Here is a 14617-nt window from a genome sequence, read left to right on the forward strand (position 1 = left end):
GTCAAAACAAGCCCGATAAAAAAAAAAAGAATAAGCCCGATGAGAATATTTTTCCAGAAATTGAAAAAACCAAAACCTAACAGAAATCAATAGTATAACGTAAATGCTATTCCGTTATAGATAAATGATCCTAACTATAACCATAAAAAAATTCACTCATGAATCATGATCATCTAATCCTCTACGTTTTCATACTTGCATTTGATTATTTATGTTTAACTATAAAGAAATGGGAGAGTTCATGGGTAAAGATGGCTTCTACGGGAACATCTTCAGAATCATTCCTCTCATAATCACTCGTATGTTGAAATCTTCCCTTTTATCTTGTGTGTTTTTAGTCATGATCAGGGATGTGAGAGGAAGAGGACGGGTGCGATAGAAGTTGAGTTTGTCTCTTTCTAGAACAAAGACTCTCCATTTAATGGATCAGATGAAAGGTTAGTTACATTCAATAGTCAAAGAAGCAAGGCTGATCAAATAATTAAAAAAAGAAGAAGAAGAAGAAATAAGTCTGGTCAAATTGATTTTTTTAGAAATCGGAAAATCAAAACTTAACTGGAACCATAGTGTAAACTCCTTCAAACATTTAAGATGTATATTCCATTATAAAATGGAATGATCCGAACTATAACCCGTAATATCCAATCCAGAATAGATTTTGTTGAATTTGATCACTCATGTATCATGATCATCTCATCCTCTACGTGGTTATGCTTGTATTATATATGTATGTTTTGATATAAGAAATGGAGTGTTTGTTTGTAAAGGACCTAAAGGTGGTTTACTCGTTGTCTCATATCTATCATGATCATTCACCAGTATATACATAACTGAGACAATACAAATAGTGAAATTACAATGATTAAGTCGCTGTGTGTTATTTTTCGAGTGGTATATACACACAATACACAATAACATACATATAATAATAACATGAAGTTCCAGGTTATAAGTAAAAACTTCAAAGAAAAAAATGTGGGGCGAAGGTGGGACGGTTGCTCATCAAAGGCGAGGAGGTGGTGGAAGATGCGGTGGAAATAGAAGGAGAAGTCCGGAGAGCCGTCGTGATCGCGGACGCTAGACTCATCAGAACGAAGATGAGCTCTTCAAGTATGCTCAGCGTCTTCCTCATCATCAAAAATTCTGTGCGTTAATCAAATTGTGATTCAGAAGTTTGAGAGAGAGAGAGAGAGAGAGAGAGAGAGAAAGTAAGATGTGATATTTTCAGCTGACTTTAGATTTGGCCTTTGATGTGATTCAAACAAATGAACAGCTTACTTTCTGTTCATGTCATTTTCGATTATTTAATGTGTTAATTGCCAATTAAACCAAGTAGTTGAACGGTGCAATCACGGTAAAAAAGCCACAACACGCAGTCAAGAAGTCATGTTAAACAGAGTTTTGTGGATTAAATTATAGACAACTCGCGTAATGACGTAACTACTTAGCTCATGAAAACACAATCGTGAATCATGTATTAGTAGTACTCTGTCTCGTTATTTTGTACTGAAACTACAAGTCATAGAGAAATAAACTCAGATAGTCAAGATGTGAAGATCGTACACTAGTAACTATATATAACCATGTATGTATGTCATGGTCGGTCTACTGCTGGTAATCCATTTATGCTTTGCAAAGATAGTTTATATAATTCTCTCAAATATATATATATATATATAGTAAAAACTCTATAAATCAATACTCGAAAATTAATAAATATTATAATTTAATAAAAATCCGATTTCAAATTGGAACAATTCAAAATATGATACAAACTGATAAAACAATATAATAATATTATATAATATTTGATGTAAATATATAATTTCATTAAAATTATAAATTAATAATTGATATACATACCACATTTTATATTTAAGTATGAACCAATCATTGTATTATTTGTTTTGTATCCCAATGAAATTATTTTGTATTTTCTTAAAATTTAATATATTTAATGAGTTAGAAAATTAGATCTAAAACTATATTTAAATTCTATAATCATATTATATATGCACAAAAATATAATAAAGCTAATATAAATGTCAAATTTCAAAATAATTTTAAATATGCAGAAACTAAAAATAAATATTTTTCTTATTTCAGATCAAATATATCTTAAAATAAAAATTTATTTTTTATAATCTATAAATTAATAAAAGTCGTAGTTTTAACATCATTAATTTTATAAAATATTTACTGTACTTATCCCAAAAATTATTATCCATTAATTTTACATTTAGTGTCATAGATTTAATTATGTAATCAATCTGACATATAATCTCAAGAAGGTAAAACTGTAAGCCAAATTCGTTTGAAGACTCTCCCTTCCTCTCTCTCTCTCACACAAAATCAGCATCCTCACTTTCACTCTTTTACCGCCGCCACCACCACCACCACTACTGTTTACGCGCCTCCGCTTCCGTCTCAATCGTCGTCGTCGTCGTCCCCACCATCCTTCCACACAACTTCGCTTGTTTAGATGTTTCTGTTTAGTGCAATTGAGGATGAAAGGAGAGTTCAGTGAACAACTAGATTATCTGCTATCGTTCTCTAGTAGGTAGGTAGGTTGTGGTGTTAACTATTGATGAGAAACATCCTACATCGGAAATATAAGAATTATTCTATTACTATATAAAGGATTAGGGCTAATCCACTAATTGTCAATTGGTTTTAAGTTGAAGCCCATAACTAAACCTAAATCTAAGGGTTAGGGCCAATCCACTAATTGCCAATTGGTTTTAAGTTGGAAGCCCATAATTAACGCGAATATAACATGGTATCAGAGCGATAAGATCCTTTGACCTAATTTACTACAACTACTACTACACCAATGTTGGGCCCTCTGTTGATGTTATTCCCACATTGTCCACGCTTCAGACCTAGATGTCTGAGCGTGAGGGAGGGTATTCATGAGAAACATTCCATATCGGAAATATAAGAATTATTCTACTACTATATAAAGGGTTAGGGCTAATCCACTAATTACCAATTGGTTTTAAGTTATAAAGGGTTAGGGCCAATCCACTAATTGCCAATTGGTTTTAAGTTGGAAGCCCATAATTAACGCGAATATAACATGGTATCAGAGCGATAAGATCCTTTGACCTAATTTACTACAACTACTACTACACCAATGTTGGGCCCTCTGTTGATGTTATTCCCACATTGTCCACGCTTCAGACCTAGATGTCTGAGCGTGAGGGAGGGTATTCATGAGAAACATGGGTTAGGGCTAATCCACTAATTACCAATTGGTTTTAAGTTGAAGCCCATAACTAAACCTAAATCTAACATTAACTTAGGAAGGTTATGTTAACGTTTTTGTTTTGGAGAGACGAACCTTAAATGATGCAAAAAAAAGTTCAAAATTGACACCAAGACACACGTTTCCACATTCTTTTTTTGTGTGTTTGTCGTTTTTTCTTCGTCTGCAACAAACCATTTTTCTCTCTTCTTTATGTGATGGGCAGAGACCAATTTTCCATGGTCCCGCCAAAAGCTACTATAAGGTTCAGTTAGATCGGACAGTAGATGAAGTTAGGAAGCTGTGCTTGACTTGTCGAACTGCACTAAGTATTTGACTGTATTTTCCTCTCAGAGTCTGGAACCATGAGGAGCCCAACTCTTCTCAATGGCTTTGACAATAATGATTTTCCTGAAAAGGGAATTTCAAAGCTCTGCCTCATCAGTGAACTTGACGACTCTCTGCTACTTGTTGCTTCATGTAATATTCGTAACTCTTAGCCACTGATTGCAAATTGTTCCACTATAGCTGAGAAATGGTTTTTGTGAGTTAACACGAATTTTTTGGAATTTTGGGTAGGTGATGGGTTTTAAGCCTGGACTTGATCCCGAGAAAAGGTTAAAACTTATCAGAAAGTTTGAAATGGATATGGCCTCATCAGAAAGTTGAAAGAGTGGTTGGACTCAGTTTTAAGCCTGGACTTGATCCCGAGAAAAGGTTAAAACTTATCTCTGAACTGACACTTTCATACCTTTTTTCAAGCGTTTCTCAAGTCTTTACCGAGGCCAATATCTACTCTCATTTGTTTTTTCAGGTGGTGAGTGCATCACAGGCGGGTGACATACAGTTCCTTGACCTTAGAACAACAAGGGACACATACCTGACCAATTTATGCACACAGGGAGAACACTCACGGCCTTAGTTGTTCACAGACACGCTCCAATAATCGCGAGCGGATCTGCAAAAACAGCTTATCAAAGTGTTTAGCCTTCAGGGAGAACAACTAGGGATAATCCGCTACTACCCTTCCTTCATGGCACAGAAGATTGGTTCAGTGAGTTGCCTCGCTTTTCATCCGTAACAGGTTCTGCTTGCTGCTGGAGCTTCGGACTCATTCGTCTCCTTATACACCCACGACCACTCGCAAGCAAGATTAGTGGCACACCCGCAAGTGAAAATGTTGCATCTGCTCCTGTGATTTAAAAGAAAAGAAGCAGTGGGTGTGGTTTATAGTTATTCGTTAAGCTCTGTGGAAGTTAGAAAGGAGATCTAATTTTAACACTAATGAAAGGAGGCATTCACCAAATAAGTTATCTTTCTCTTCCTTTGCAACGCACGTAAGTGGTGGCTGTAAATAGTTGTCTTGTATTTTGCTTTTCTTTTTACTAATGTTTCCTTTTTCATCAAGTCTTCCCTTTTCCCAATTTGTTTCATGTGTAAAAAAAAAGGGGTAAAAGTAATGGTTAAATTTAAAAGAAAGTTTGCATTTTCATTGATATTATAATCACAAAGTATAATACATTAAAAAGTCGTGTGATATTTATCACTTGTATGTTGTTTGTTCAATTTAATCTTGATCAGTTAGTTTCTTTAGGAATGTGGAAATGAGATCAATCAGTTTGCATTTTCGTCGTCCTCTCTACTGATGAAGAAACTCACCCTCGAAGGAACTAATGATGACGTCAACATAGCAACTTCAGCAGACATGGCATCATGTTGTTTCCACGTGTTGTCAAGATGTGTATTGTACTTGGGATTTTTTTTTGTCAACTTGCACTTCGGAATATTTGATTGTTCTTAGAAATTAGAATTGGGTTTAATGTAATATTGTTGACAAGAAGAGATAAATAAAGTAATATAATGACTTTAATAATTAAAAATATATATAATATTCTCAGAATCTTGTTTTGTAAGTTAAATGTTAAAAATACAATTCTTAATAATATTTATTTTAATATATTTAGAGTCGTTAAAATCTAAATTTTTGAATAACAAATGATTTTGTATAAAATTGGAAAATCATAATAATAACTATTATAAATTAAATTTCCACTAACACTCCTAACATAAGATAACAACAATATTCAATGAAAATGATGATGTTATTCACTTTTGGTGACAAATGAATAATTCAGAATTATTTTTAAAAATTGTATAAAGTCAACATGAAAATTTTAAAAACTCTATAAAAACTGGTGAAAAATATGAGGTTTTACATACTACCGGCTCGTTCAGTAGGCTTCTTGTTCTTGGAGAGTTCAACAAGATCTCCAAACAACTTGTCCTCTGGTTTCTTGTTCACAGGTTTCATCATTGGTTGCTGATAATTAAGACCCGAAGGATGAGAAGACACTTGGTAGGGGTTGCCATTGCTGGTTCCATTGTCTTGAAGTGACATTCCATACATTTGTTGTTCTAACTCTTGTGGTGGCTGAGGTTGTCCTCCATAGCCTCCATACATTTGTTGTTCACCAAAATACTGTTGTGGTGGCTGAGGTTGTCCTCCGTAGCCTCCGTACATGGCAGCAGGATTCTGATGGCCGAAGGGTTGCATGTGGCCTCCTGTCATTGGAGAGGGGATCATACCGAACATGTTATTGTTGTTGTTGATAGCATAAGGAGAGCCACCTTGAGGGTTGTTGAGAGCATGAGGAGAGCCACCTTGAGGGTTGTAACCTAGCGGTTGATGAGTGTGTGTCGTGATGACAACTTGAGTCACTTGCATCGGGTGAGTAGGAGAGTAGTGAGGACTAGAGCTTGGAGATTGAGCTTCCCATGGTGGTGGTGGTAGTGCTAAAACATTGTTGTTTTGTCCACCTTATAGCAATAAGACAACAAATAAGACAATATTAGCCCAAGATATTGCACTTGGTTATATATTAAGCCATGTTCAACAAATCGCTCTATACGGTAATTAAGTGCTTTATAGGGGTTAGTGCCTAAGTGAACCTAAAGCGCTTTTTAAAAGACATTTTTAAAAATAACCGATTTTCGGTAGCCTAATCCGATTTTTAGAGCACTAATAAACAGAGTTTTAGATAGTACCATAGTGAGGTGAGACTGGCGGGCTAAAGGTAGGTGAAAAGGGTTGGTTTTGGTTTCCATATGCAGGAGAAGATGGTTGCTGGGTAATCTGGAGATTCCAGACAGGACCAGATGACCCTTGTCCAAATCCATTTGAGTAGTTTTGTGGTACCATCTGATTATGAGAGTGTGGACTAGAAGTTGGAGTAGAGCTTTCACAGTTATTATCTGATAACATGTCGATTAAGACCATAGAATTATCTGGGGTTGGAACAGGGCTACTTGGTTGTGCAGGTCCAAGAGGGACAAGAGCTAGTGAGTTATCTCCATTCGGTGTCTCAAAGTCATCTCCACTAAGAAGATCTACTTTTTGACCATTGGTTGCAGAAGCCACAACAGTACTAGTATCTTTCATTTCACTACAAAAGAAGTTCAAAACATTTACAAGAATGTAACTTGCTGCGCAAGTATCTTTCCTCTTCTATTTGATTCCTTGGAGAACTTTTTTAATATATTAACTAGAATTATTCTTACCTTGAGTCAACATCTATGATCTGAGTTGCTTCCTTAGAAATTTCTTTTTTAGATTTTTCTGGCATAGTGTTTCCAGAAGCGATGCATTCGTGCTTCGCAAGTAATCGCTGCAAATCATCATTTAAGGCTAGGCCTTGGCAAAGCAATGATTCATCTCTGAAACATAAAACAAAACGGTTATAGAAATCATATAATCAATCAATATATACAGGTAAAAGTGGACCTCCTTACGATGTAGAGTTTACAAGGTGAACTACTCTTTGTTTATAGGTGCGACATTGGCTAACAAGATCCACAATAACCTCTTGTTTAAGTCCCTACGAATGGTTACAAAAAAAATCAAATTGTTCAAATGGTTAATTCAATGTTACCAAAATAATTATATACCTCTTTGTTGCTTCCATCTATTGCGTTCAACATTTCAGCTAAGACATCCATAATCCCTTTTGCATTTTGAATTTCTGTCAAACTTCAACACAAAAATAATAATGCTATTTTATAAATATTCTATTTTCAGTATTCCTATTAAAATGATGGGCAGTAATTAAAGATAAACACCTCAAAGTTGGAAACTCTGACTCTGTGGAAGTATCATTAGCTTCTTGTCTAGCGTTACGAGCATTCTGATTATACGCTGAAGACGGACCAGTTTGTCCTGAACTAACTGTGGTTGGAGGAGGTCTTTGAGGGAATACAATTCCTGCACGCTGCAAATAGATACATGAAAATAAACGAAATCATTCTAGAAAATCGAAGCATACATGTCTAAGGTTCTATTTAAGTGAGCCAAAAAGAAAACATACCAACAACTCTTGGTATGCTGCATAATATTGAGGATGTCTTCCTTGAGGACCTGAAAAGCTCTCTTGCCAAGTATCTATAAGTATCAATATCTTCTCCTTCACTTGGATGTTAGGCTATAAGTTTAACAAACAACATAAGAAGTTTGGTGTCACACAAAAAATGATTGTAAGTGTTACTGAATAAACAATTAATAGTTCAAAAGAATCATAGTCTAACCTTCCTTTTGACCATCTTCACCATCTTATGAAGAATGTCCTTCTCGGCAAGTTGCATGTGAATAAGCTCCCCACAATTGTTTAGCATTGTCTCTAGCAACTACAATGAAAACAATCCCTAGATATGTTTACTTTCTCGTGAAATAAATTAAACTATTTCTCAAAAAAAAAAAATTAGGAAGCAAAACAAAGTAATTGTCTAAAGACTTTGGGTTAGTTGCCATACCAAACTAAACTTGATTTCAAATTTCAAGAACATATAAACCAAACAGCTAAACCAAACAAACCAAAGCAAAACCATGAATGCGAGCCTTGGGAACAAATTCCAAATGGAACTTACAGTAAGAGCCAAAAGCTGAACCTTGGTAGTCTTACTAGTAAGCCTTTTCTTTATTCCACTCACAACTTCTCTATATTGCCTACAAACACACAACCACTTATCAAAAGCAAAAAAAAAAGGTATACAACCAAGAAATATCAAATCCAAATGTGAACAATCCATAACTCCAATAATCAACACAAATAGCCAAATACACACGTTTAACATGTTAGGGCAAGCCCAACAAAATAGATTCCTTTAGATCACAGATTCATCACAGATCATGGGAACAATAAATACTGAAAAGGGTGTTACCCAGGCTCATGATTAAGCATGTCACATATCTCAAGATTCATGGCCCAATCAGGACCAATAAGCATATCGCTGGTGGCTCTATCAACCAAAGGATGCACCATCACGTGGCTTTTTTCCTCTCCTTCAAAACTTTTCCAACTTAAAGAGTGTTTTTTTTTTGGTTTTCTAACTAATAGGAGTTGTTTACTACCTTCTAATACTTGTTCTCTTCTTAATTTGTAAACAGAAATAACAAGGCGACACTTGTAAACAAAGTTGCTACAATAAAGCAGAAGATTAAGGAACTAATTGACCTTTTTTATATGTTCTTTAAACGTTTTCCAGATTGGGCTTAGGTTGAATAACGGGCTTCTAATATTGCAATTTATCCGTTTTTCTCTACATAAACAACAGGCTTCTTACTACGCCGTTAACAGATCAGTTAATCCACACGCTCGAGTACCGTGCGTACCAATTCATCTCTTCGAACCGACGGTTAGAATAATCATAATCGAAAGTTTGAGATACAGAGTTGCTAGAATCAAGCGGTGAAACTTGTTTCTTGGGTTCCTGTTGATTCAAACTTGAGATAGCTTTGAGTACAAGCTATCATATTCCTAATGAGCTTAGGAATAGGAGAATATATTCCTAATGAGTTTAGGATAAGTGTGAGGAGTATAAATAGGATGCTAATGTGTAGCATATCCTAAGAGAGTTTGAGAGCTTTAGTTTTGAGTTATTTTCTAAAGCATTGTGTTAAGAGTTTGTGTGAGAGATTAATAAAGAGTTTATTAAGAGTTTGATTCAATAATTGGTATCAGAGCAATATATTGAATCAAAGAGACCATGGGAGAAATCGTTGCAGCCAGCAACGTTGCAAAGAATGGAGGTTCATCGTCTATACGGTGCCCACTACTCAATGAGACAAACTATACCGTGTGGACAATAAGAATGCAGGCAGCGCTGGAGGTCCACAAGGTTTGGGAGGCTATTGAACCTGGAGAAGAAGGAGATAAGAATGTTATGGCAAGAGCACTTCTTTTCCAATCAATACCTGAGGCGATGACACTCCAAGTTGGTAAGCTCAAAACCGCTAAAGAGATTTGGGAGGCAATCAAGATGAGATACATGGGAGCAGAACGTGTAAGGAAGGCACGTCTGATGACGTTAAAAGCAGATTTGAACCGGGTCAAGATGAAAGAAAGCGAAACTATCGATAGCTTTGTTAGTCGTATAACAGAGTTGACTGCAAAGTGTGCATCTTTGGGAGAGATTATTGAAGAGTCAAAGATGGTGGAGAAGCTTCTATATAGCTTGCCTAGGAAGAAGTATATACATATGACTGCTGCCTTGGAACAGAATCTTGATCTTGACACGACAAGCTTCGAGGACATAGTGGGAAGGTTGAAAGCATACGAGGAGAGGATTGCAGAAGAAGATGAAGAGAAACCGGAGGATCAAAGTCAGAACAAGCTCATGTACGCTAATTCTGATTCACAAGGTCAAACACAACCCTACCAAGGCGGATATGACCCGTCTAGAGGAAGAGGCAGAAGCGGACGGTATGGATACCGAGGAAGAGGACGTGGTCGCACGGGTTATCAACAGAACGGTGGAGGTTACTACCGTCAAGAGAGAGATGCATCAAGAGTAGTATGTTTCCGTTGTGACAAAACGGGACACTTTGCCCAAAATTGTCCAGATAGGCTACTTAAACTTCAAGAAACACAAGAAAGTGAAGCAGATACTACACGCGAGGCAGAAGAATTGATGGTAAACGAAATAGTGTACTTAAACGAGGGGAAGGTGATACCAAGACAACTCGACAGTACTAAGACAAAAGACAATATGTGGTATCTTGATAATGGGGCTAGTAACCATATGACGGGTAATCTTGAGTTTTTCTCAGACATTGATAGGAGGATAACCGGCAAAGTAAGGTTTGGTGATGATTCTAGGATTGACATTACCGGGAAAGGTTCAATAGTCTTTGTAACCAAGGAAGGAAGAAAGAAAACACTCACCAATGTGTACTACATTCCTGATTTGCGTAGTAATATTATCAGCCTTGGTCAGGCAACTGAGTCCGGATGTGAGGTGAGAATGAAGGAAGATTGCTTACTCTTGTATGATCGAGATAACAGGCTTTTGATGAGAGCAAAGAGATCCCCAAACCGGCTATACAAAGTAGCTATGGAGGTAGAGAATACGAAGTGTCTACAAATAGTCCGACATAACGAGTCTTCTAAGTGGCACTCGCGCCTTGGTCACTTAGGCCTCACAAATCTGAAGCTGATGGTTGATAAGAAGATGGTGACAGGTATGCCGAGCTTTGGAGTTGAAAAGGAAACGTGTGCTGCGTGTCTGAGAGGGAAACAAATTCGAAAATCGTTTCCTCAAGAGAGTTCATATCGAGCATCACGAGTTCTAGAACTTGTCCACGGAGACTTATGTGGTCCAATTACACCATCTACGGCTGGAGGAAACAAATACGTATTTGTGATCATAGATGACTACTCTAGATACATGTGGACTATCCTAATGAGGGAGAAGAGCGAAGCGTTTGAAAAGTTTAAACGGTTTCGAACACTAGTAGAACAGGAGACGAGAGGAAGAATTAGGACCTTTAGAACCGATAGAGGAGGAGAATTCACTTCTACAGAATTCAAGAGTTATTGTGATAGTGCAGGAATTGCTCGACATTTGACCGCACCTTACTCTCCACAGCAAAATGGTATTGTAGAGAGAAGAAACAGGACATTGTTGGAGATGACTCGGAGCATCTTAAAACACATGGAGGTTCCAAACTTTTTGTGGGGAGAAGCAGTGAGGCACGCAACCTACCTTATAAACAGGATAGCCACGCGAACTTTGAACCATATGACACCATACGAGAGCTACAAGGGAAGAAAACCAAACGTGGAGCACATAAGAGTGTTTGGATGCGTCGGTTATGCAAAGGTTACTACTCCCCACTTGAGGAAACTTGATGATAGATCAAGAGCCTTGGTTCATCTCGGAACAGAGCCGGGGACAAAGGCCTATCGACTACTAGAACCTTCAAGTAGAAAAATTATAGTGAGCAGAGACGTGATCTTCAATGAAGATCAACGATGGAAGTGGGTGGAGTTTGAAAAGAATATTCGCAATAGGTCGCGTGAGATAGACTTTGGTGAAGTTGTGATACATCCAGGTCCTAAAGTCCTTGAAGATACAGAAGTTAAGAGTGAAGGAGAAGAGCCACGAGAATCAAAACGTGAGGTCGAAGATGAAGAAACAGAGCAAGAAACAGAGCATATAGCACTGAGACGTTCCTCTCGGGTTACCAACAAACCAAGCTATCTTGACGACTATGAACTCTTATGTGAAGAAGATGAGATGTATGAGAAGCTTTGTGAGATAGAAAGTGAGCACCTTATGATGCTCATGAACGAGGAGCCGTGGAACTATGCTGAAGCAAAGGAGTTTAAAGTTTGGAGAGATGCATGTGAGGAAGAAATCAAATCGATAGTGAAGAACAAAACCTGGACTTTGATGGATCTTCCAAGTAACTGCAAAGCCATAGGTCTAAAATGGATTTTCAAGGTTAAGAGAAATTCTGACGGGAGTATAAACAAGTACAAAGCCCGTCTCGTTGCTAAAGGATACATTCAGAGACATGGAATAGATTTCGATGAAGTATTTGCCCCGGTTGCTAGAATAGAAACCGTGAGACTTATTATAGGAATGGCGGCTTCATACACTTGGGAGTTACATCATCTTGATGTCAAGACCGCGTTCCTCTACGGAGATTTAAAAGAAGATGTCTACGTCACACAACCAGAGGGTTTCGTTATAAAGGGAAAAGAATCGAAAGTTTACAAACTAAGCAAAGCATTGTACGGTCTCCGTCAAGCTCCACGGGCATGGAACGAGAAGCTAAATACAGTACTCAATGAGCTAAAGTTTGAGCGTTGCCTCAAGGAACCGTCTCTGTATCATAGGAGAGAAAGAGGTCATATATTGGTAGTGGCTGTATACGTTGACGATTTGCTTGTCACAGGTTCAAGTGTGGAGATGATCATGGAATTCAAGAAAAACATGGGAACCAAGTTCGATATGACTGATCTTGGAAGGCTTAGCTACTATCTTGGAATTGAAGTAAGACAACAAGGTGGAAGTATAATATTAAGTCAAGAGAAATATGCGAAGAAAATCATTGAAGATGCGGGCATGAAGGGATGTAACTCAACTCAGATTCCGATGGATGCAGGAACAAAGCTAGAAAAGGCAGAAGAAGAACGTGGTGTTGATGAAAGGGAGTATAGGAGAAACATTGGATGTCTACGCTACTTGATACACACACGACCGGATCTTGCGTGTAGTGTGGGGATTTTGAGCCGTTACATGCATAACCCAAAGGAGTCTCACAAAGCAGCGTTGAAACAGGTGTTGCGGTATGTGCAGGGAACGACATCTTACGGTCTAAAGTTCGGTTCAAGACCACACGAAGGACTCATTGGATACAGCGATAGCAGCTATAATGTTGACCCGGATGATGGTAAGAGCACAACAGGGCACATCTTTTATCTTGGTGGTAATCCTATCACGTGGTGTTCGCAGAAACAAGAGATAGTTGCTTTGTCATCATGTGAAGCTGAGTTTATGGCAGCAACTGAGACTGCGAAACAAGCAATCTGGCTCCGTGACCTGCTCGGTGAGATACTCAACAGAGTTGATGAGAAAGTGGTGATCAGAATCGACAACAAGTCTGCAATAGCGTTGTCTAAAAACCCGGTGTTTCATGGGCGTAGCAAACACATTCACACAAGGTTTCATTTTATTAGAGAGTGTGTCGAGAAAGGTTTGGTGTGCGTGGAACATGTTGCAGGTACGAGACAGAAGGCGGATATACTTACAAAGGCTTTAGGAAGGATTAAATTCAAGGAGATGAGAGAGCTGATTGGAGTTCAAGATGTGTCAAAAGAGAGTTTCAAGTTTGAGGGGGAGAATGTTGATTCAAACTTGAGATAGCTTTGAGTACAAGCTATCATATTCCTAATGAGCTTAGGAATAGGAGAATATATTCCTAATGAGTTTAGGATAAGTGTGAGGAGTATAAATAGGATGCTAATGTGTAGCATATCCTAAGAGAGTTTGAGAGCTTTAGTTTTGAGTTATTTTCTAAAGCATTGTGTTAAGAGTTTGTGTGAGAGATTAATAAAGAGTTTATTAAGAGTTTGATTCAATAGTTCCTGTTTTGTTTTGGCGCCAGGAGAACATGGGATCTTCTCGTGGGTAAAGTGGATACTATCAAGATATTGTTGGTAAAAAGTATGTTCGAAGATTTAGCTGAGGAAAAAATATTGTTTGTCTGAGGATGGGTTGATTGCTTGATGTGGCCTTGACTTGTCAAATGAAATCATTATTTTGTTTGCGTCTGTTTCTATCGAAGTGTGGTTGCAAAACTGTGAATGAAGAGCAGAACGTAAGTTAGCTTTTCTTGTTTCCTATCCCTGTGGCACTGGTCTGATTTGCTTGGTAACGACTAGTTAATCCACTACTGTGTACATTTATAAAATTGCAGTTTGAAGATTATCTTTCCGTTCATAAATTTTGACTATATAATATAAAAATATAAAGAATGACATTGATCATTATAAGATACAAAACTTAATTAAAATTTTCCAAAGAAAAAACTTAATTAACAAAATTAAACTATTTCACTACAATTACAAGTGTAATTTTATCTTGTATATATGTATTATTCTGATTTGCCTACTGAGAATCATACAATTTGAGAAAATACATAAATAGTTATAATAAACAGATCGTAGATACAAAATTTACAAGATTTAACAAAATTCTCAAAAAAAAAAAGATTTATAAATATTTCTTGGTTCATCTATTTAACATGTTAACAACCGAAACACGCATACATAATATATTAGTTCAAACTAGATCTGGAGCATATAGTTATTACAACATTCTCGGAATGAAACTGTAACATCCCGAGTTGTGATATGTGAAAAGGCTTAAAAGAATTGATTTGGCTACCTATATCACCAAAGTTGACTTACCTTTTCCGGAGCATATCCTGAAAGAACTCCAGAGTTAAGCGTGCTTAAGCTGGAGTAGTGGAAGGATGGGTGACCTATCGGGAAGTGATTCGCGATACCGTGTAAGTGAGGCCAAAGCACG

The 14617-nt window shown here is 37.2% G+C and overlaps 1 protein-coding gene across 1 annotated transcript; it reads right to left on the minus strand.

Moving 5' to 3' along the window:
- Positions 1-5333: 5333 nt before the first annotated feature.
- Positions 5334-8708, minus strand: LOC108810205 (TOM1-like protein 8). Its single transcript, XM_018582332.2, has 10 exons — positions 8459-8708; positions 8165-8243; positions 7826-7924; positions 7609-7722; positions 7364-7512; positions 7193-7274; positions 7037-7122; positions 6806-6961; positions 6293-6690; positions 5334-6064 (listed from the first exon to the last, which is right to left on the minus strand). The coding sequence occupies exons 1-10, from the start codon at positions 8557-8559 to the stop codon at positions 5460-5462; spliced, it is 1869 nt and encodes a 622-aa protein (XP_018437834.1). The 5' UTR covers positions 8560-8708; the 3' UTR covers positions 5334-5459.
- Between the last annotated feature and the right edge of the window lie 5909 nt (positions 8709-14617).

The sequence above is a fragment of the Raphanus sativus genome, chromosome 6 (genome assembly GCF_000801105.2).
Source record: "Raphanus sativus cultivar WK10039 chromosome 6, ASM80110v3, whole genome shotgun sequence".
In the NCBI taxonomy this organism is placed as follows: domain Eukaryota; kingdom Viridiplantae; phylum Streptophyta; class Magnoliopsida; order Brassicales; family Brassicaceae; genus Raphanus; species Raphanus sativus.

Excerpts from the sequence above, each read along its gene's own strand:
- LOC108810205 (XM_018582332.2), bottom strand. The coding sequence starts at position 8,559 with ATGGTGCATCCTTTGGTTGATAGAGCCACCAGCGATATGCTTATTGGT. Across the intron at positions 7,925-8,164 it reads TTCAGCTTTTGGCTCTTACT|TTGCTAGAGACAATGCTAAA; the intron begins GTAAGTTCCATT and ends TTTTCATTGTAG. Across the intron at positions 6,691-6,805 it reads ATCATAGATGTTGACTCAAG|TGAAATGAAAGATACTAGTA; the intron begins GTAAGAATAATT and ends CTTCTTTTGTAG.